General features: G+C 41.4%; 1 protein-coding gene across 1 annotated transcript in view; it reads right to left on the bottom strand.

Moving 5' to 3' along the window:
- Positions 1-5,610: 5,610 nt before the first annotated feature.
- Positions 5,611-23,537, bottom strand: part of LOC112224720 (diacylglycerol kinase eta-like) — a 131,980-nt gene continuing 114,053 nt past the window's right edge. The window contains exons 25-29 of the mRNA XM_042319949.1: positions 22,484-22,576; positions 22,132-22,251; positions 20,045-20,150; positions 18,220-18,350; positions 5,611-7,540 (exon numbers count right to left, since the gene is read on the bottom strand). Of these exons, the coding sequence (XP_042175883.1) occupies positions 7,454-7,540; positions 18,220-18,350; positions 20,045-20,150; positions 22,132-22,251; positions 22,484-22,576 (537 nt within the window). The 3' untranslated portion in view covers positions 5,611-7,453. The remainder of the gene's footprint in view (positions 7,541-18,219; positions 18,351-20,044; positions 20,151-22,131; positions 22,252-22,483; positions 22,577-23,537) is intronic.

Below are 23,537 nucleotides of genomic sequence, written 5' to 3'. Positions count from 1 at the left end.
AGAAGGAATATCATGACACGTTGTGTATGCACTCATTTTTCATTTTTATTGAAGAAGGAATATCATGACACGTTGTGTATGCACTCGTTTTTATTGAAGAAGGAATATCATGACACGTTGTGTATGCACTCGTTTTTATTGAAGAAGGAATATCATGACACGTTGTGTATGCACTCGTTTTTATTGAAGAAGGAATATCATGACACGTTGTGTATGCACTCGTTTTCATTGAAGAAGGAATATCATGACATGTTGTGTATGCACTCGTTTTTATTGAAGAAGGAATATCATGACACATTGTGTATGCATTCGTTTTCATTGAAGAAGGAATATCATGACACGTTGTGTATGCACTCGTTTTCATTGAAGAAGGAATATCATGACATGTTGTGTATGCACTCGTTTTTATTGAAGAAGGAATATCATGACACATTGTGTATGCACTCGTTTTCATTGAAGAAGGAATATCATGACACGTTGTGTATGCACTCGTTTTTATTGAAGAAAGAATATTATGACACGTTGTGTATGCACTCGTTTTTATTGAAGAAAGAATATCATGACACGTTGTGTATGCACTCGTTTTCATTGAAGAAGGAATATCATGACACGTTGTGTATGCACTCGTTTTTATTGAAGAAAGAATATCATGACACGTTGTGTATGCACTCGTTTTTATTGAAGAAGGAAGATAGCCTTGTTTTTAAGGCACCTAACAATGTACAACAAATTTGAAACATTTATTTAATCTGAATACAAAAATACACATCTCAGCGACTTCCATATTGTAATAAATAGCTAACCATGCATTGTAACCATAAAAAAAGCACAAAAAACAGTCACTTGGTAGCAGTGGAGGCTGGTAGGACGATCTATAGGAGGACAGGCACATTGTAATGGCTGGAATGGAATTAAACACATCAAACATATGTAAACCACGTTTGATTCTGTTCCTTTTATTCCATTCCAGACACTACAATTAGCCCGTCCTCCTATAGCTCCTCCGACTAGACTCCACTGCTTGGTAGTCATAAAAATGTCCATCTACTCTACCAAAAGCATCCAGATAGTAACACAAGTGATAAACTGTAACATTATCTTCCAAAGAAGAAAACATAGTTACATCATCATGTTGTTTAACCTTAGGCAATAAATACGCACGTTTTGTTTACATAAACTCAGCAAAAAAAGAAAATGTCCCTTATTCAGGACCCTGTCTTTCAAAGATAATTCGTAATAATCCAAATAACTTTGCAGATCTTCATTGTAAAGTGTTAACACTGTTTCCCATGCTTGTTCGATTAACCACAAACAATTAATGAACACGGTCGTTAAGACACTAACAGCTTACAGACGGTAGGCAATTAAGATCACAGTTATGAAAACTTAGGACACTAAAGAGGCCTTTCTACTGACTCTGAAAAACACCAAAGAAAGATGCCCAAGGTCCCTGTTCAACTGCGTGAACGTGCCTTAGGCATGCTGCAAGGAGGCATGAGGACTGCAGATGTGGCCAGGGCAATGAATTGTAATGTCCGTACTGTGAGACGCCTAAGACAGTGCTACAGGGAGACAGGACGGAGGGCTGATCGTCCTTGCAGTGGCAGACCACATGTAACAACACCTGCACAGGATTGGTACATCCGAACATCAAACCTGCGGGACAGGTACAGGATGGCAACAACAACTGCCCGAGTTACCCCAGAAACGCACAATCCCCCCATCAGTGCTCAGACTGTCTGCAATAGGCTGAGAGAGGCTGGACTGAGGGCTTGTAGGCCTGTTGTAAGGTAGGTCCTCACCAGACATCACTGGCAACAATGTTGCCTATGGGCACAAACCCACCATTGATGGACCAGATAGGACTGGCAAAGAGTGCTCTTCACTGACAAGTTGCTGTTTTGTCTCATCAGGGGTGATGGTCAGATTTGAGTTTATCGTCGAAGGAATGAGCATTACACCAAAGCGGGATCGATTTGGAGGTGGAGGGTCTGTCATGGTCCGGGGCGTGTGCCACAGCATCATCGGCTTGTTGTCATTGTAGGCAATCTCAATACTGTCTGTTACAGGGAAGACATCATCCTGACATGACCCTCCAACATGACAATGCCACCAGCCATACTGCTCGTTCTGTGTGAGATTTCCTTCAAGACAGGAATGTCAGTATTCTGCCATAGCCAGCGAAGAGCTCGGATCTCAATCCCATTGAGCACGTCTGGGACCTGTTGGATCGGAGGGTGAGGGCTAGGGCCATTCTCCCAGGAAATGTCCGGGAACTTGCAGGTGCCTTGTTGGAAGAGTGGGGTAACATCTCACAGCAAGAACTGGCAAATCTGGTGCAGTCCATGAGGAGGAGATGCACTGCAGTACTTAATGCAGCTGGTGGTCACACCAGATACTGACTGTAACATTTGATTTCTAATTTTGACCCCCCCTTTGTTCAGGGACACATTATTCCATTTCTGTTAGTCACATGTCTGTGGAACTTCAGTTCAGTTTATGTCTCAGTTGTGGAATTTTGTTATGTTCATACAAATATTTACACATGTTAAATTTGCTGAAAATTTGCTGAAAATAAACGCAGTTGACAGTGAGAGGATGTTTCCTTTTTTGCTGAGTTTATATATTTTTATCCTTAGCAAGTAAAACTGTGCCATTGTAAACAATGTAAACAAATGAATCTCACTTCTCTTCCACCATGTTATTAACCATGTTAAAGACTATCGGGTTACCCCATCTTAAGAGTCCTCACATAGGGTTTGGTTGGTTTATGAAAACCAGGCAGTTTGCAGCATTATATATACATACCATTGGAAAACATGGTGATGGATGATGTTGCCCATGGATGCTGATCTAAGATCAGTTCTGCGCCCCCTAATGCTTATGGTTAGGATTGGGGGAGGTAAGGTGAGCTAAGATCTGTGCCCATGGGAAACCTCTACCTAAATTGGAGAACTCAAGCTCTCTCTCTCTAAGCATGTAGTCTGGGGTCCAGCACACTCATACAGAATCAGCCAAACACCCTTCAGACAGACAGACAGACACACACACAGAGACAAACAGACACCCTTCAGACAGACACACAGAGACAGACAGCACACTCATACATAACCAGGCAGACACCCTTCAGACAGACACACAGAGATAGACAACACACACATACAGCCTGGGAACTGAAGCCGTGAGTGTGACCTGCCATGAGGAACCTCAGCTCAGATTAAATCACACAGAGCTTGAAACACAGACTCACAGTACATATCCGCAGGAAGTAGTTTGGAGGTGGGGGTGCTGCGGCGATGCTGCAAAACAAATGTTGGGCCGCGTTACAGACGGCTAGATCGGTCCACTAATACAGGAGTACTAAGGGCCTAGTGCGCTACTTTTGTGGAGAAAAAAAATACATATATATTTTTTTACATTTTTACTTTGGATTTTTCACACGGTGCTGCAGCACCCTCAGCACTCCTACTTCCTGCAGCTGTGCAGACATAAACTACCTAGATTGCACTTGAATTCAGACTACTGAAAATGTGGTTTTAATATAAATACAGAACTATGTATTCCAAGGTCAAACTACTCTGAGAACAACAGCTAGAACTTAAAATCCATCTGTCTATGTCTGTGAAACCAGCCCATACCTAAGCCACGTAAGCATTGTTTCCATTGACACTTTAAAGTCAACCCAGGTTGGGCTGGCCAAGAAATATGAAATTATGTCATGCTGCTAGGTAGCCAATATGTGACTGCAGCTGGCTTCGCTAATGTTGCTACCTAGCTAGCTAGCTAGATTTTAAAGAATGTAATTCACCCTCACCATGCTGTAACTAATGTTACCCCATACTCCTGCCAGTGCCAGCTAGACTCAGAGCCATATATTTAGCTTGCTGACATTAGCTAGCTAGCTAACAGGCTTAATTCCTACTTTGCTTGACATGGCATTGGCTATTAGTTAGCTAGCTAACCAAGCAAACCAGATGATAGGTTTGATATAATGTGTCCAGCTAATTTTCAATATGACCTGGCCAGCTTAAATTCCTGCTAGCTCACATTAGCTAGCTAGCTTGTTCAACTCTGATTTGCCAGCTAATGTTAGGTAGCTAGCATTCGAGGGCTGACTGTTCTCATAAAAGTTTATTGTGTAGTGCAACAATGAATGAAGGATCCAGGTATGGTAGTAATTCGTGTCATGTCTGATATCTGCAATACTGCTTGTCCATGTCCTAGCTAACAGTAACAAGCCCAGACTAGCTAGCTAACGTTGATAAACTTGGTGGTTGCATAGTAACGGTGTCACCAGCCCGAATTCTAACTAGTTGTGAAACTTGGCTGCTCAGGCCCGGGTTTCCCTCGACCCAGCTCGAATTTAAGTATTCCATTTGAGCCAGCTCGAATTTAAGAATTCCATTTGAGCCAGCTTGAATTTAAGAATTCCATTTGAGCCAGCTCGAATTTGGAACCAACTGGGCCCTAATGTTAAGTGCCAGTGGAAACGGGGCTCTAAAGACAACAAGACACATAAATGATGATCAAGAACTGTGGCTTGGATACTTAGAATTTCAAAAAAGACTGAATGTTCAGAATGTTTCATTCATGTCTTTGGTTAGGAACCTAGCTAGCTTGTGGCTATGTTTTGTTTCTTCATAACAATCATACTTGCAATAAAACCCATTTATTTTTTGTCTAGACCATTTACTAAGGTATGACTTAGATGCTCTTGGCATAATTCTAAATTCTTTTGCCAAAAGAGGTTAATGTTTTAGGGGATTAAAAGGCCTCGTGTTTTGGGTTTCATGTTTTTTTTTAAATGATACTTGATTGTGAGCATAAGCAACAATTATATGCTTCTTCATAATGTGAATTCTCTTGATAGGCCACCAAAAGAGAGGTGGGTGGTAATGCTTTATGTTACAGTCCTTTATATACTGCAAAATTATGGAGTAAAAGATACATGCTACTTTCTGGTGCTTACTCCAAATAAGTGAACACAATTGGTAACTAACTAGTACGGATTAATTTCTTTCTTAATCCCAAATAAACCTAAATGTAATTATCATGCAAACATGGTATAAATTCCTATTTCCATTTGTTAATAGATATTAAGGTACATGAGGACTATGAAATTAAGCAAGCCACAATCCTGATACGAACAGTTTTGTTGAGGTAAAATATTATAAAAAAGAAGGCTTGATGATATAGGATCATTGATAATATAACTTGGCTGATCAATGATAAACATACAGTTGATGCTTAGTATTTAGCTGACGTAAATGAACATACAAGGGTTCTTAGATACATAAAGCACAGAACAACAGTCAGGTCTGCCCGTTCAACAGTCTCACATAGTCAGTAACACGGCCTATTATTTCCTGCAACCTGCTTTGAGAATCATCCTGGAAGCACAGCGGAACAAGACTAAAAACCAGTGAGCTGTTGGAAGAATTTTGAATGAAAATGAAATTAGTAAGAAACGCTATTTAGTTTAAAAGTCGGTCAGTTAACCCTTTGGGTTTTCCCCACAGCGAAACATCACGTCAGAAAGATGACCAAAACCAATATAATATTGCACCTCCGTTAGAATACAACAGCATTAAACAAAAACAGGACAGATTATCCTATTTAACAAAATCAATAATCCACAATTGGTGTTCATGGCGCAAATCAATAGACATGGTCATCAAAACGTGTTAGCTGTTAGCTATAATCTACAGAGGCATTTGACTACAAAAGCTACGAACAGTGTATGCATACACTGCTTTAGATTGTATATATTCAGTGCATATATTGTATATGCATACTTAGCATCACATATATAGGTATACCCTGTAATGCCACCAACCTAACAAAAGTGTCCTATTACAATTACATGTCACACTGAGCAACTAAATCTGCACTTTCTCCTGTTGCAGATGAGCTGCTCAAACTTATACTTAAATCAACATTTAACTCCTATTCCCACTACCATAGTGGTACTCTGTGAAATATTGAGTGTTTAAATGCTAGAGATTGCGGTGAATTGTATCTAGTGATATGAGGATGTAACTTTGCAAATAGCAACATGGAAAAGTCCCTGTCAAGCGTTCCATAAAAATATGAAATTGTTGGATTACGCCTAGGGTTGCAAAATTCCGGGAAATGTAAATAAATCCCGTGGTTTTCCCGAAATCCCGGTTGGAGGTTTTCCGGACTCAGAAGATAAGAAGCAGGAAATGCAGATCGTCCAACCAAGATTTCTGGGAAACCAGGGAATTTATTGAACGTTTCCAGAATTCTAGAATCCAATTTATAACACTCTATATGGAACTGATATTCATCCCAAACATGATTATGTTATTTTCACTACTTTCAAAGTTAACATTTATGTCTGGAAGTTTAGTGGACATTCACTTTGGTACTGATTTTCATTTAAACAGAAAACAAAGTATAACTCCTAATAGTTAATCTAGTAACTTGTTTTATATTCTGATGTTCTCTTACCAATAAAGCACATTTTTACAATAAAATGAATAAAATGTGGCACATGACACAGGTCCTTGACACATAATTATCATGCAAAAACAAAAACATAAATAAAAATAATTAACAAAAAAGGTTGATTCATACCAAAATAATGCTTTCAGTAGTAACAAATGATATAATACTATAAAGTCAATTTTTACACAAAAGAACCAAGACACTAATCTTGCAATTCAAAATTGATATCCCAAATCAAGCTAGCATAGCATGCAACATATGTCTCACTGTTTTCAGAGACCTCTCTTCACTCGCTTTAGGTTGTGGCATTGCATCTCCTTCTCCCAGGGCACGTCTGTAATCACACCCTATTCCCTACATAGTGCACCACTTAAAAGTAGTGCCCTACATAGGGAAGAGGGTGCTATTTGGGACGTCGCCTATCTCCTCTGGTGTAAACAGCGAAAGCAGGATATTGCAGACTGTAGCGTTGCGTCTGTAGCCTTCTACTGCCAGGCAAAGAGCCAGTAAGCCAATCACAAAGCTGCATGGTAATGTAGTGACTGTGCTGAACTGTACACATTCACAGCACATTGTTAGGGCACACTCATGGAAGTCACCTTGTTGCTACTTGGATTGGGCCTTCTCTATGAGGCCAGGTGACCAAACCAACTCTTATAATGAGGATCAGTTGCATACCCGATTGGGCCATGAATGAAAATATGATTAGAGAAAATTAGCATTTCTTTTGAGAAAAACTATGGCTTCCTTCTTTAAACCGTCAACAACTGTAGATTGCCATCTTCTATTTTGGCACCAAACACAGCCTCACTAAAACATTCCTGTTAGACAATTTCTCACCAACAGCTTTCTTAAATCCATCAAAGGATCAAATCCATCCATCCACCCCAAGATGCCAGGCGTTCAGCTCTCCCTGTGGAGCTCCCAAACTCTTTCTCTGTGGTGGAAGGGCACTTCCACTCTGGCACCAACTACTTCTGGGTTAGAGGTCAACCATTGCGGTCTTGGCCAGGTCCTTAGTTCCCTGGAGAATTCTCTTCATATGACCCACTTTCGATATCCCCAGATCCTGTGGAGAGCAGATGACATCTTAAGAACATTGATTCTCCTAATAGTTTATTTATTTAATGGAAATCATTTTATTTTATAGCTTCCTTTTTAAATCACTATGCTATATATGTTTTATGGTTTTTACATTGTATTGTCTTTTTTGGGGTAATATTTTATTTTAAGTCTTGCTCATCCTGTAATGCAACACTTCTTTTGCTCTCTTACGCCCTGTCTAAGCGGGGGAGGGCGGTCATACCAAGGATCATTAGGTATTTCATTTATGATTTTAAGACCTGTTGAAGAATCCCAAAATTATTTGTGTTTTGGGCTCCTAAAAATATGTTGGGGTCATACTGCTAATATCTCATACAAATGCTTGGAACAACAGATCGTCCCCAAAAAATACCAAAAGGAAGTTTGTTCTGAAGTGTCTCTCCCATATCTGTGCGATTTTTTACATGTATTTAACCCAATACAGTGCCTTGCAAAAGTATTCATCCCTCTTGGAGTTTTTCCTATTTTGTTGCATTACAACCTGTAATATAAATATATATTTATTTGGATTTCGTGTAATGGACATACAGAAAATAGTCCAAATTGGTGAAGTGAAATGAAAAATATTACAAAAAAATTCAAAAAATACAAAATTGGTGTGTGCATATGTATTCACCCCCTTTGCTATGAAGCCCCTAAATAAGATCTGGTGCAACCAATTACATTCAGAAGTCAAATAATTAGTTAAATAAAGTCCACCTGTGTGCAATCTAAGTGTCACATGATCTGTCACATGATTTCAGTACATATACACCTGTTATGAAAGACCCCAGAGTCTGCAACACCACTAAGCAAGGGGCACCACCAAGCAAGCGGCACCATGAAGACCAAGGAGCTCTCCAAACAGGTCAGGGACAGAGTTGTGGAAAAGTACATATCAGGTTTGGATTATAAAAAAATATCAGAAACTTTGAACATCCCACAGAGCACAATTAAATCCATTATTAAAAGATTAAAATAATTTGGCACCACAACAAACCTGCCAAGAGAGGGCCGCTCACCAAAACTCACGGACCAGGCAGGGAGGGCATTATCAGAGAGGCAAAAAAGACACCAAAGATATCTATTTGTTTTTATTTTACCTTAATTTACCAAGCAAGTCAGATAAGAACAAATTCTTATTTTCAATGACGGCCTAGGAACACTGAGTTAACTGCCTTGTTCAGGAGTAGAACAACAGATTTTTACCTTGTCAGCTCTGGGATTCAATCTTGCAACCTTTCAGTTACTAGTCCAACGCTCTAACCACTAAATCAAATCAAATCTAATTTTATTGGTCACATACACATGGTTTGCAGATGTTAATGCGAGTGTAGCAAAATGCTTGTGTAGCGAAATGCCACCAGGCTACCTGCCGCCCCAGATAACCCTGAAGGAGCTGCAAAGCTCCACAGCGGAGATTGGAGTATCTGTCCATAGGACCACTTTAAGAGGTACACTCCACAGAGTGCCCAGCAAAAAGCCATTGGTCAAAGAAAAAAATAGGCAAACATGTTTGGTGTTCGCCAAAAAGCATGTGGGAGACTCCCAAAATATATGGAAGAAGGTACTCTGGTTAGATGAGATTAAAATTGAGCTTTTTGTCCGTCAAGGAAAATGATATGTCTGGTGCAAACCCAACACCTCTCATCACCCCGAGAAAACCATCCCAAAGTGAAACATGGTGGCAGCATCATGCTGTGGGGATGTTTTTCATCTGCAGGGACTGGGACACTGATCAGAATTGAAGGAATGATGGATGGCGCTAAATACAAGGATGTTCTTGAGGGAAACCTATTTCAGTCTACCAGAGATTTGAGACTGGTACAAAGGTTCACCTTCCAGCAGGACAATGACCCTAAGCATACTGCTAAATTAACACTTGAGTGGAAACATTTCAATGTCTTGGAATGGCCTAGTCAAAGCCCAGACCTCAATACAATTGAGAATCTGTGATGTGACTTACAGATTGCTGTACACCAGCAGAATCCATCCAATTTGAAGGAGCTGTAGCAGTTTTGCCTTGAAGAATGGGCAAAAATCCCAGTGGCTAGATGTGTCAAGGTTATAGAGACATACCCCAAGAGACTTGCAGCTGTAATTGCTGCAAAAGGTGGCTCTACAAAATATTTACGTTGAGGGGGTAAATAGTTTAGCAAATTCAAGTTTTCAGTTTTGTTGTCTTATTTCCTGTTTGTTTCACAATAAATCTTCAAAGTGGTAGGTATGTTGCTTAATTCAAAATACAACCCCCCCAAAAAACTATTTATTCCAGGTTGTAATGCAACAAAATAGGAAAAATGCCAAGGGGGTGAATTTTCACAAGCACTGTATCTCTGGCATTAACTTCTTGGTGACTGGGTGGCAGTATTGGTGTAGCTTGGATGAATAAGGTGCCCAGAGTAAACTGCCTGCTAGTCTGCATTAAAAGCTATAATATGCATATAATTAGAATATTTATCTAATATATGCATATTATATGCATTTTATTATTAGTATTGGATAGAACACACTCTGAAGTTTCTAAAACTGTTTGAATGATGTCTGTGAGTATAACAGAACTCATATGGCAGGTGAAAACCTAATCAAAAATCCAACCAGGAAGTGGGAAATATGAGGTTAGTCGTTTTTCAACTCATTCCCTATTGAAGATACAGTGGGATATTAGTCATGTTGCACCTCCTAAGGCTTCCACTAGATGTCAACAGTCTTTAGAAACTTGTTTGAGGCTTCCACTGTAAAGGAGGGGCTCATAAGGGTAGTGAGCCAGTGGTCTGGCAGAGTGCCACGGACTAGTGGCGCCGCGGCCATGAGAGAGTTAGCTCGCATTTCATTACTTTTCTACCGACAAAGGAATTCTCTGGTTGGAACATTATTGAAGATTTATGTTAAAAACATCCTAAAGATTGATTCTATACATCATTTGACATGTTTCTACAGACTGTAACGGAACGTTTTGACATTTCGTCTGCTCCTAGTGAACGTGCTTCGTGACTTTGGATTTGTTTACAAAACGCACGAACAGAAGTAGCTATTTGGACATAACTGATGGACATTATCGAACAAATAAACAAATCAAACATTTATTGTGGAACTGGGATTCCTGGGAGTGCATTATGATGAAGATCATCAAAGGTAAGTGAATATTTATATTGCTATTTCTGACTAATGTTGACTACACAAAATGGCAGATTTTTCTTTGGCTGGTTTGGGCTCTGAGTGCCGTACTCAGATTATTGCATGGTGTGCTTTTTCCGTAAAGATTTTTTTGAAATCTGACACAGTGGTTGCATTAAGGAGAAGCTAATCTAATGTTCCATGTATAATAGTTGTATCTTTTATCAATGTTTATTATGAGTATTTCTGTGAATTGATGTGGCTCTCTGCAAAATCAACGCATGTTTTGGAACTACTGAACATAACACGCCAATGTAAAATGAGATTTTGGGATATAAATATGCACTTTATCGAACAAAACATACATGTATTGTGTAACATGAAGTCCTATGAGTGGCATCTGATGAAGATCATCAAAGGTTAGTGATTCATTTTATCTATATTTCTGCTTTTGTGACTCCTCTCTTTGGCTGGAAAATGGCTGTGTTTTTCTGTGACTTGGTGGTGACCTAACATAATCGTTTGTGGTGCTTTCGCTGTAAAGCCTTTTTGAAATCAGACACTGTGGCTGGATTAATGAGAATGTTATCTTTAAAATGGTGTAAAATACTTGTATGCTTGAGGAATTTTAATTATGAGATTTTTGTTGTTTTGAATTTGGCGCCCTGCACTTTCACTAGCTGTTGGTGGGGTGGGACGCTACCGTCCCAAATATCCCAGAGAGGTTAATCAGTCTCCATATACAGTATACTTCCATTCATTTTCTCATCTAGACGAGTCTTGTCAGGCCTGTGGGCGTCCTAGAGCAAAACAGCCGACGTACCCTACCGTTCAAAAGTTTGGGGTCACTTAGAAATGGTATTGTTTTTGATAGAAAAATACATTTTGTGGCCAATAAAATAACATCAAATTGATCAGAAATAAAGTGTCGACATTGATAATGTTGTAAATTACTATTGTAGCTGGAAACGGCAGATTTGTTATGGAATATCTACTGAACATCGGCGTACAGAGGCCCATTATCCGCAACCATCAATCCTGTGTTCCAATGGCACGTTGTGTTATGGCACTGTTGACTGTCATTGGCACATTGACTGTCAATGGCACGTTGACTGTCCCCAGTCCACCTGGCCGTGCTGCTGCTTCAGTTTCAACTGTTCTGCCTGTGATTATTATTATTTGACCATGCTGGTCATTTATGAACATTTGAACATCTTGCCCATGTTCTGTTGTAATCTCCACCCGGCACAGCCAGAAGAGGACTCGCCACCCCACATACCCTGGTTCCTCTCTAGGTTTCTTCCTAGGTTTTGGCCTTTCTAGGGGGTTTTTCCTAGCCACCGTGCTTCTACACCTGCATTGCTTGCTGTTTGGGGTTTTAGGCTGGGTTTCTGTACAGCACGTTGAGATATCAGCTGATGTACGAAGGGCTATATAAATAAATTTGATTTGATTTTGATTTGTTAGCTAATTCAAGGTTATAATTCTAAAAGGCTAATTGATCATTAGAAAATATGTTTACAATTATGTTAGCACAGCTGAAAACTTTTGTTCTGATTAAAGAGGCAATAAAACTGTCCTTCTTTAGACTAGTTGAGTATCTGGAGCATCAGCATTTTTGGGTTCGATTACAGGCTCAAAATGGCCAGAAAAAACAAACGTTCTTCTGAAATTCGTTAGTATATTATTGTTCTGAGAAATGAAGGCTATTCTATGCAAGAAATTGCCAAGAAATGGAAGATCTCGTACCACGCTGTGTTTCTACTCCCTTCACTCACTATAAATAGAATACAAAGAGGAGTGGGAGGCCCTGATGCACAACTGAGCAAGAGACAAGTACATTAGAGTGTCTAGTTTGAGAAACAGATGCCTCACAAGGCCTCAACTGGCAGCTTCATTAAATAGTAACCGCAACACCCCAGTCTCAACTTCAACAGTGAAGAGGCGACTCCGGGATGCTGGCCTTCTAGGCAGACTTGCAAAGGAAAAGCCATATCTCAGACTGGCCAATAAAAATAACATATTAACATGGGCAAAATAACACAGACACTGGATAGAGGAAGATTGGATAAAAGTGTTGACAGACGAATCAAAGTTTGAGGTGCTCGGATCACAAAGAAGAAGAATCACAAAGAAGAAAACTCATATAAAATGAAAAGGTGATGGAGTAGTGCTTCACGCCATCTGTCAAGCATGGTGGAGGCAATGTGATTGCCTGGGGGTGCTTTGGTGGTGGTCTTGAAGGGATCTTGAAGAAGGAATGCTATCACTCCATTTTGCAACGCCATGCCATACCCTGTGGATGGCACTTAATTAGAGCCAATTTCCTCCTACAACAGGACAATGACCCAAAGCACAGCTCTAAACTATGCAAAACTATTTAGGGAAGAAGCAGTCAGCTGGTATTCTGTCTATAATGGAGTGGCCAGCACAGTCACCAGATCTCAACCCTATTGAGCTGTTGTTGGAGCAGCTTGACCGTATGGTACATAAGTGCCCATCAAGCCAATCCAACTTGTGGGAGGTGCTTCAGGAAGCATGGGGTGAAATCTCTTCAGATTGACAACTATTTCCTCAAATTGACAACTATAATGCCAAAGGTCTGCAAGACTGCAATTCTTTGATGAAAACAAAGTTTGAAGGACACAATTATTATTTGAATAAAAATCATTATTTTTAACCTTGTCAACATCTTGCCTATATTTCCTATTCATTTTGCAACAAATTTCATGTATGTTTTCTTGGAAAACAAGGACATTTCTAAGTGACCCCAAACTTTTGAACGGTAGTGTACATGCTTGTTGGCAGATCGGCTGTACCAACTTCAGACGAGTCTCCTGACACTTGTGAGAGTATCATCTTTCCGTAGAGGGGTCCTAATAGCTGCTAGGCCAAACCGTTCAGATGCTACAGGGGATTTTGTGAGAAGACCGAATTTTGGGATGTCTCATGGTCTGACAAACAGCGCTCCATCTCTGTCACCTTTCACCGCAGATGCATAAGTGCGACATAGGCGGATGCAGTGGAATGAGACGAATCCATTTCAAAAACAGATATCTCCAGCTTAAATTTACAAATGTGTATGTACATTTTTTTATTATGCTAATTTGATTTCCATGGGGTTCAGGACATCGACATTTGGGGGTTTTAAAGGCAGCTTCACCTAAGAGCTTCCAAATAATAAAAAGCTACAGGTCATGTACTGTATAAACAATATCTTCTGGTCAATGACAAAACAGACCGTCCCAACAGACATTTTGTGTTGTGCTGTACCTTCCTTCAATTAGCATAGCAAATATTCAAACATGGAGTACACTACTGAACAGCATGCAGCTGACACTGTTTGTGTTTATGATCCCGTGGTCATTTTCTGTGTGATAGTTTGGTAACACTTTACTTATTAAAGCCAAACTGCATGCTTTATAACTTGTTTTGGAAGTGCAGAGGCCCTCAAAATGTATTCTAATAAGGATTATAATATGTTTATACCACAACATTGTTGAAAACTTGTTTCTGATTGGTTAGAAGGGCATTCTAGAATGGACATTAAACCAGATAACGGGACAGTTGGAAAATATATCGGGACACCTTGCATTCAAGACACAATGCAGACTGTACTTGCTCCAAAGTTACAGAAAGCTAAACCAACAACCACACAAAATGAAATTGTATATGTTGTAAACAAGGAAAAAACTTAGCTAGCTAGCATTGACATTTTTTGTGTAGACATATATTTTTTTGGAGCATCTGATGACCTATTGTGGTGATTGATGAACATGAATTTCTCTGGTCCCTACTGTTGCAGCCATGACACAGGTGGTGCTATGCTGTCAAATCCTCCCATGTTTCTAGTTTGACCAGCTGTTTTAAGCAACTAGTATTTTTGAATAAGGTTGTCATATTGGCAGGTTTGTTAGCAACAAACTATTTAGCTAGCTTCTAGCCTAGTGTTTGATATGCAACGCGATCTCCTCGTAATGAAAAGTGTCGGGTGTCCTTGCCTAGCTATGCCAGGCAAAATCGGGCATTATCAGCTCAGAATTATGGATGCGTTCTAATGAATGTCAATAGAACACAGCTACTTTGCTGTTATTCTGGCTGCAGAGTTCATGGCGGTGTTAGCAGTAGCTAGTTGACTAACTAACAAGCAAGAGATCGTTGTAAATATCAACAAAAATGTTTTATTTCTACTGGTTAATGTGTTCTTACAGTATTTTTTTCTTTGGCAACTGTGGTATAAGCAGGATAAACAGTTTAAACAAATGTAACGAATAAACGTTGATGTTATCTTCACTAGGGTAGGGGGCAGCATTCAGAAGTTTGGATGAAAAGCGTGCCCAAATTAAACTGCCTGCTAATCAGGCCCATTTGCTAGGATATGCATATGATAGTATATTTGGATAGAAAACACTCAAGTTTCCAAAACTGTTAAAATAATGTCTGTGAGTATAACAGAACTGATATGGCAGGCGAAAACCTGAGGAAAATCCAACCAGGAAGTACCATTATTTTGAAAGGCTGTTTTTCCATTGAAAGCCTATCCACCATACAAAGACTTAGGACCCAGTTCATGATCTCTATGGCTTCCTTAGTCTTTAGGCGTTGTTTCAGGCTTTTACTCTTAAAAATGAGGGAGATACAGCACTTTCAATGAGAGGACAGTGGAAATTTCCATCCATGAATCAAGCACGTGATCGGGAGCGCGCATTTCTTGTTTACCTTTTCCATTGACGAAGCTTTTGTCCGGTTTAAATATTATTGATTATTTATGACAAAAGCAACCTGAGGATTGATTTTAAACATCGTTTGACATGTTTCTACTATCTTTTATTGTATTTTGTTTTACTTTTCGTCTTAGTTTTGAGAGCGTGCATTGTGCCTTTTGGATTTCTGAACTAAACCCACCAACAAAACGTAGGTATTTGGACATAAAGATGAACTTTATCGAACTAAACGATAATTTGTTGTCTAACATGGAGACCTGGGAGTGCCACCAGATGAAGATCATCAAAGGTAAGTGATTAATTTTAATGCTATTTCTGACTTTTGTGACACTCTCCTTGGTTTGAAAATGGCTGTATGGCCTTCTGTGGCTAGGAGCTGACCTAACATAATCGCAAAGTGTGCCTTCGCTGTAAAGCCTTTTTGAAATCTGACACAGCGGTTGCATTAAGGAGAAGTTTATCTGTATTCATATGTTTAACACTTGTATCTTTTATCACTTTTTATAATGAGTATTTCTGTTATTTGATGTGGCTCTCTGCAATTTCACCGGATGTTTGTTTGAGACAATGCATTTCTGAACATAAAACACCAATTCCATATGAGGTTTTTGGACATAAAGATGAACTTTATCGAACAGAACACACATTTGTTGTGTAACATGAAGTCTTGTGAGTGCCATCAGATGAATATCATCAAAGGTTAGTGATTAATTGAATCGATATTTCTGACTTTGTGAGCCCTCTCCTTGGCTGGAAAATAGCTGTATGGTTTTCTGTGACTCGGTACTGACCTAACATAATCGTTTGGTGTGCTTTCGCCGTAAAGCCTATTTGAAATCGGACACTGTGGCTGGGTTAACAAGAAGTTTACCTTTTAAAATGATGTAAAATACTTGTATGTTTGAGGAATTTTAATTATGGGACTTCTGTTGTTTTGAATTTGGCGCCCTGCAATTTCACTGGCTGTTGTCGAGGTGGGACGCTAGCTGCTAGCAAGCTAGTTGGCTAGTTGGCTAGCAAGGGATGAGAACGTTGCCACTGAGCATGGCAACAGAACATAAAGAATGAATGACTGGCTCACGTCCATAAATATTGAACTAATCGAACGATTTAAATAACAACAAAAAACTATTTATAGCAGTAAATGTGTGGTTTCATATTGTTTTCTTTGTCAACTGTAGTATAAGCGGGATAAAAGCCGCCGTTCTGTACATTACCTTGCAATGGTGCGTCGTCCATTATTTCCAAAGTAATGTACAGAACGTCTGCATTTATCCCTTTCTTAATACTTCTATGCTGCAATAAAAATGTACAGACTAAAAAAATCATTATAAGCTCCTCTTACATGCATATGACAAGTCTTACAATTGATTATAAATGCATCATAATGCATTGTAACTGCAAGTGTTACATAAAGTGTTACCATGTTCCTACAAAGGATCATTATGTAATATAATTATAATTATGTAATAGCGTTTAGGATATTTTCCTTTTACTTCCAATTATGTTTTTTCAACAGATAATGGTGGTTTTGTCATAGAAATGGAGGGGACAGATTTGGAATGAGGGGACACAGACAGAGAAACACTGGCACAATCCAAGGTAGGTTAGGCAAGTCGCTCGTAAGGATGAGTGCAAAACTATTATTGTCTAATGTCAAAAAAGTCATCTCCTTGCTTTGCCGTCGTTCACTTCACCTTCTATAGATCCATTAGGATAATTGGCACATGAAACTCTGATAAACAATGTGAAATAGAACAGTCTAAATGACTCCATCATCTGTAAGGAGGTTATGGGGGTAATGAAGTGTGGTATATCCCTGGGAGTGTATCATTAGTCGGAATCCGTTGCAAAACCGTTTACTTCAAACAGAAAACATTTTGCAATGAAAACGAGAGTTTCTATTGGACAAATTCATCTATATCCTTCCCTGTCTGTTTAATTTTTGATTACTTTTTTAGATTACTGTTGTGTATTGTTAGATATTACTGCACAGTTGGAACTAGGAATACAAGCATTTCGCTACACCCACAATAGCATCTGCTAAATATGTGTATGCGACCAATAAAATGTGATTTTCTTTGATTTAGTGTAAACATTGAACGGTTTCAGTAGGAAAATGTTGTGTCACAGACAAGATGTTATGCAAACGGAATCTGACTAATTAATACACCTCTTGTTTCTCCCTGAGGTATTTTCTCAGTGTGGAGTCAACATTGAACATCTTTCTCCTATAACTCCAAGCCACCCATGTTCAGCAGTACTCCAAAGGTCCACTCACACCCCTGGGGTCAGTATTACTGGGAGTTGTTGTGTTCTGTCCGTGAACAGCGTCTCTATATCGCTCTGACCTAAAACAGCTTCTTGTCTCGGTCTGTGGTACCAACCTAACCCCAGCTCCAACCCTCCCTTACCCAACCTTCCTGAGCAGTCTCACTCCCCTAGCCCCTCCTCCCCTACGCCAGTCCTCCCTCAACCCTATCCCATTTCCCCAGGTCTGTTCTTTTCCCAGTTCACACATAGTACCAGTGAAGACTGTGGGGTTAGTGAGTTACAGCCAGTCTCCTGCGGGAGGTAAGCAACACTCTCACACACAGTGGAAGCCAAGCAGGGCAGTGCAGCACAGATTAGCAAACAGGAAGACAGTTAACGGCCAACAGAACCAGAGAGAAAGAGATGGAGAGAAACAGAGAGAAAGAGAGTTGATCTGGTGGTAGATGAAGTAACAGTGTGTGTGTGTGTGTGTGTGTGTACATGTGTGTGTGTGTTTGTTCAAGTGTGTGTGTTACGTTTGTGTGTTGTGTGTGTGTGCGTGTGTGTATACCTTCAGGTCCCTCCTCTCCAGGTGCAGCAGTTCAGAGCCTCTGATGTCATGGCGTGTGAAGGTATCTCTGTACTCTCCCAGACTGAGCTGCTCCAGCCAGACTCCTACCTCCTCTGTACCCCATCGCTCCACTACACACATAAGCAGTGCACAGAGCAAGAATGTGCTCACTCAGTGTCTGAGACCCTCTCTCCCACACACACACACACACACACATCCACACGCACACACACTCATGTATACACACACAATCAGAGAGAGGAAATCAAAATAGAGGGAAGGGAAGAAAGGAAGAGGAGGAGAGGTAGAGGAAGAAAGGAAGGGAGAGAGGGAAGAGAGGCGGCAGCGGCTGGCGGAAAAGAGGAGGAGTTAGCATAGATGTTGGAGGTTGGTTGGTCGGAAACGGCTGTGGCCAATGGCCTTCCACAGAGGCTAAGGGCATGCAGGTTATCTACCAATCGGAACACAGACGTACAGGAAGTAGGAGGGAGAAGGATGGCGGAAGCCTGTGCAACCTGATGGAACGCCCCACCCAATCCCTGCCCTTCCTCACTGTGGGCGGAATTAACACTCCCAACCAATCAGACGGGGTCCTGAAGCAGAAGACCGGCCAACCCCTGGCGTTCTATTTGTATGCATTATATGGGCTCTTATTTCACCCCAAAACAATCTAATCTAGATTGAAGAGTGCAGCTACCGCATACAATAAAAATGGCTGGTTGTCATGTTCGATTGGTAGTAATATTCATAAACATATAGTCCAAAAATATATTTTTCGTGTTGAATTGGTAGTAATATTCATAAACACAGTAAAACAATAGCTTTTTTCATGTTCAATTTGTAGTAATATTCATAAACATACAGTCAAAAAATATATTTTTCGTGTTGAATTGGTAGTAATATTCATAAACACAGTAAAACAATAGCTTTTTTCATGTTCAATTTGTAGTAATATTCATAAACAAATGTAGTCAATGTTCTGTTGTATCAGTCGTCATGAAGGAGAAATTGTGTTCTAAAATAGGATTTTTCTTTCTCTGGGTAACCCCTGGGTTTTTGGTCCTGCGTCCAGCCCCCTCCCCCTGTCTTTGGCCTTGGTTTGTGACTGCTGTAAACGTGTAAACAGGTGGATGAGACCATGAACAGAAGGAAGAGGGGTGCTCTTGGATGGATGGGTCAGACTGAGGACCAAGGCAGACGGAAATCACAGAGACAATCCCTGACACCACACTGGCTGATTATAGTGCATTACAACCACAAAATGTAGGCCATATAGATACCTTAAAGATCTTAGATATAACTTAAAAGTATACAACTCTGTATGTGTGGTGCGTACACTCTTAGAAAAAAGGGTTCCAAAAGGGTTCCTCGGCTGTCTAACCCTCTTGATTCCAGATAGAATCATTTTGGTTTCCTCGGCTGTCCCAATAGGGTAACCCTCTTCATTCCAGATAGAATTATTTTGGGTTCCTCGGCTGTCCCAATAGGGTAACCCTCTTGATTCCAGATAGAATCATTTTGGGTTCCTCGGCTGTCCCAATAGGGTAACCCTCTTCATTCCAGATAGAATTATTTTGGGTTCCTCGGCTGTCCCAATAGGGTAACCCTCTTGATTCCAGATAGAATCATTTTGGGTTCCATGTAGAACTCCCTTTCTGTGGAAAGGGTTCTACCTGAAATTCAAAAGGGTTCTACCTGGAACCAAAAATGGCTATTTAAAAAGTGATCCTCTGGGGACAGCCGAATAACCCTTTCAGGTTCTAGATGGCACCATTTACTGTATATCTTTAGCCTGTGGAGAGAGACAAAAAAGACGAAGACTTACCTGACTGAGGGTTGGTCTTCTTGGTAGCTTTCTCTTTCTTGAACTTTGGCACAATTCTGAACATGCTGCTACGACTGTTGCTCTTGCCATACTCTAACGAGGGGTCCTGAGAGGGACACGGGTGTAGGATTAGAAGTATGTGTAATCTCACCTCATCTTCAATAGGTTGCAATATATGGTATAACCAGGGAATATATACACTGCTCAAAAAAAATACAGGGAACACTAAAATAACACATCCTAGATCTGAATGAAATTTCTTTACATTTGAATGTGCTGACAACAAAATCACACAAAAATGATCAATGGAAATCAAATTTATCAACCCATGGAGGTCTGGATTTGGAGTCACACTCAAAATTAAAGTGGAAAACCACACTACAGGCTGTTCCAACTTTGATGTAATGTCCTTAAAACAAGTCAAAAGGAGGCTCAGTAGTGTGTGTGGCCTCCACGTGCCTGTATGACCTCCCTACAACGCCTGGGCATGCTCCTGATGAGGTGGCGGATGGTCTCTTCAGGGATCTCCTCCCAGACTTGGACTAAAGCATCCGCCAACTCCTGGACAGTCTGTGGTGCAACGTGGCGTTGGTGGATGGAGCGAGACATGATGTCCCAGATGTGCTCAATTGGATTCAGGTCTGGGGAACGGGCGGGCCACTCCATAGCATCAATGCCTTCCTCTTGCAGGAACTGCTGACACACTCCAGCCACATGAGGTCTAGCATTGTCTTGCATTAGGAGGAACCCAGGGCCAACCGCACCAGCATGTGGTCTCACAAGTTGGTCTGAGGATCTCATCTCGGTACCTAATGGCAGTCAGGCTACCTCTGGCGAGCACATGGAGGGCTGTGCGGCCCCCCAAAGAAATGCCACCCCACACCATGACTGACCCACAGCCAAACCGGTCATGCTGGAGGATGTTGCAGGCAGCAGAACGTTCTCCACGGCGTCTCCAGACTGTCACATCTGTCACATGTGCTCAGTGTGAACCTACTTTTTCTGTGAAGAGCACAGGGCGCCAGTGGCGAATTTGCCAATCTTGGTGTTCTCTGGCAAATGAAAAACGTCCTGCACGGTGTTGGGCTGTAAGCACGACCCCCACCTGTGGATGTCGGGCCCTCATACCACCCTCATGGAGTCTGTTTCTGACCATTTGAGCAGACACATGCACATTTGTGGCCTGCTGGAGGTAATTTTTCAGGGCTCTGGCAGTGCTCCTCCTGCTCCTCCTTGCACAAAGGCAGAGGTAGTGGTCCTGCTGCTGGGTTGTTGCCCTCCTACGGCCTCCTCCACGTCTCCTGATATACTGGCCTGTCTCCTGGCAGCGCCTCCATGCTTTGGACACTACGCTGACAGACACAGCAAACCTTCTTGTCACAGCTCGCATTGATGTCCCATCCTGGATGAGCTGCACTACCTGAGCCACTTGTGTGGGTTGTAGACTTGGTCTCATGCTACCACTAGAGTGAAAGCACCGCCAGCATTCAAAAGTGACCAAAACATCAGCCAGGAAGCATAGGAACTGAGAAGTGGTCTGTGGTCCCCACCTGCAGAACCACTCCTTTATTGGGGGTGTCTTGCTAATTGCCTATAATTTCCACCTGTTGTCTATTCCATTTGCACAACAGCATGTGAAATGTATTGTCAATCAGTGTTGCTTCGTAAGTGGACAGTTTGATTTCACAGAAGTGTGATGGACTTGGAGTTACATTGTGTTGTTTAAGTGTTCCCTTTATTTTTTTGAGCAGTGTACTAGTGTGTATTATCTAAACGCATCTTCAATAGGCTGTGATGTTTACATTTGATTTATTTAACCTTTATTTAACTAGGCAAGTCAGTTAAGAACAAATTCTTATTTAGAATGACGGCCTACCCCGGCCAAACCCTAACCCGGATGACGCTGGGCCAATTGTGCGCCACCCTATGGGACTTCCAATCACGGCCGGTTGTGATACAGTCTGGAACCAAACCAGGGTCTGTAGAATGCCTCTAGCACTGAGATGCAGTGCCTTAGACCGCTGCTCCACTCAGGAGCCCTAAATATGGTTTAAACAGGGAATATCTACTAGTATGTGTAATCTCACCTCATCTTCATTAGGCTGCAGTATATGGTATAACCAGGGAATATCTACAAGTTTGCCTAGCTCCATCTCCACACTCTGCAGAGCACTGGATAAAGACTCTTCATCTGAGGGTTCCAGTTGCTGTGGATGGACACACACACGCGCGCGCACAGACACATGGACACACACACACACAGGAGTTGGTATGAAGGAGATAAACACATATTCTCTACACAGAATGTGAGTAAGATGAGGTTGCCCTGAGACGCTGATCTAAGGTCAGTCTTGAATTTCCCTCCTAATGGTTATTGTTAGAATACAGAAAGGCTGAACTGATCATAGACGTTGCTTAGCCTCCTAGATTGTAACTCACCAGTGATACTCGTCCCACCAGAAGGGATTCAGTCTCGTTGTGTAAAGCCTTCACATTGCTGGCTACTTCTATAGCAGTGTTCCTGGCCATACTCTGTGTTCAAGGCAATACAAACAAACACGATAGACAGCTGGAATCACAGACAGTCCTCACCTCACACACAGTCCTCACATCACACACAGTCCTCACCTCACACACAGTCCTCACCTCACACACAGTCCTCACATCACACACAGTCCTCACCTCACACACAGTCCCTCACACACAGTCCTCACACACAGTCACCTCAGTCCTCACACACAGTCCTCACCTCACACACAGTCCTCACCTCACACACAGTCCTCACCTCACACACAGTCCTCACCTCACACACAGTCACCTCACACACCTCACCTCACACACAGTCCTCACCTCACACACAGTCCTCACCTCACACACAGTCCTCACCTCACACACAGTCCTCACCTCACACACAGTCCTCACATCAAAAACACAGTCCTCACATCACACACGGTCCTCAGTCCTCACACACAGTCCTCACCTCACACACAGTCCTCACCTCACACACAGTCCTCACCTCACACACAGTCCTCAGTCCTCACACACAGTCCTCACCTCACACACAGTCCTCACCTCACACACAGTCCTCACCTCACACACAGTCCTCACATCACACAAAACACAGTCCTCACCTCACACACAGTCCTCATCACACACAGTCCTCACATCAAAACACAGTCCTCACATCACACACAGTCCTCACCTCACACACAGTCCTCACCTCACACACAGTCCTCACATCACACACAGTCCTCACCTCACACACAGTCCTCACATCAAAAACACAGTCCTCACACACAGTCCTCACCTCACACACAGTCCTCACCTCACACACAGTCCTCACATCAAAAACACAGTCCTCACATCACACACGGTCCTCACCTCACACACAGTCCTCACCTCACACACAGTCCTCACCTCACACACAGTCCTCACCTCACACACAGTCCTCACCCTACACACATGGGAATTGATGGGAAATGATGTAAATATA

Source organism: Oncorhynchus tshawytscha, linkage group LG03 (genome assembly GCF_018296145.1).
Source record: "Oncorhynchus tshawytscha isolate Ot180627B linkage group LG03, Otsh_v2.0, whole genome shotgun sequence".
Taxonomy (NCBI): Eukaryota; Metazoa; Chordata; class Actinopteri; order Salmoniformes; family Salmonidae; genus Oncorhynchus; species Oncorhynchus tshawytscha.
Note: the sequence above shows the minus strand (reverse complement) of the source record. Positions and strands in the feature narration are given on the sequence as shown.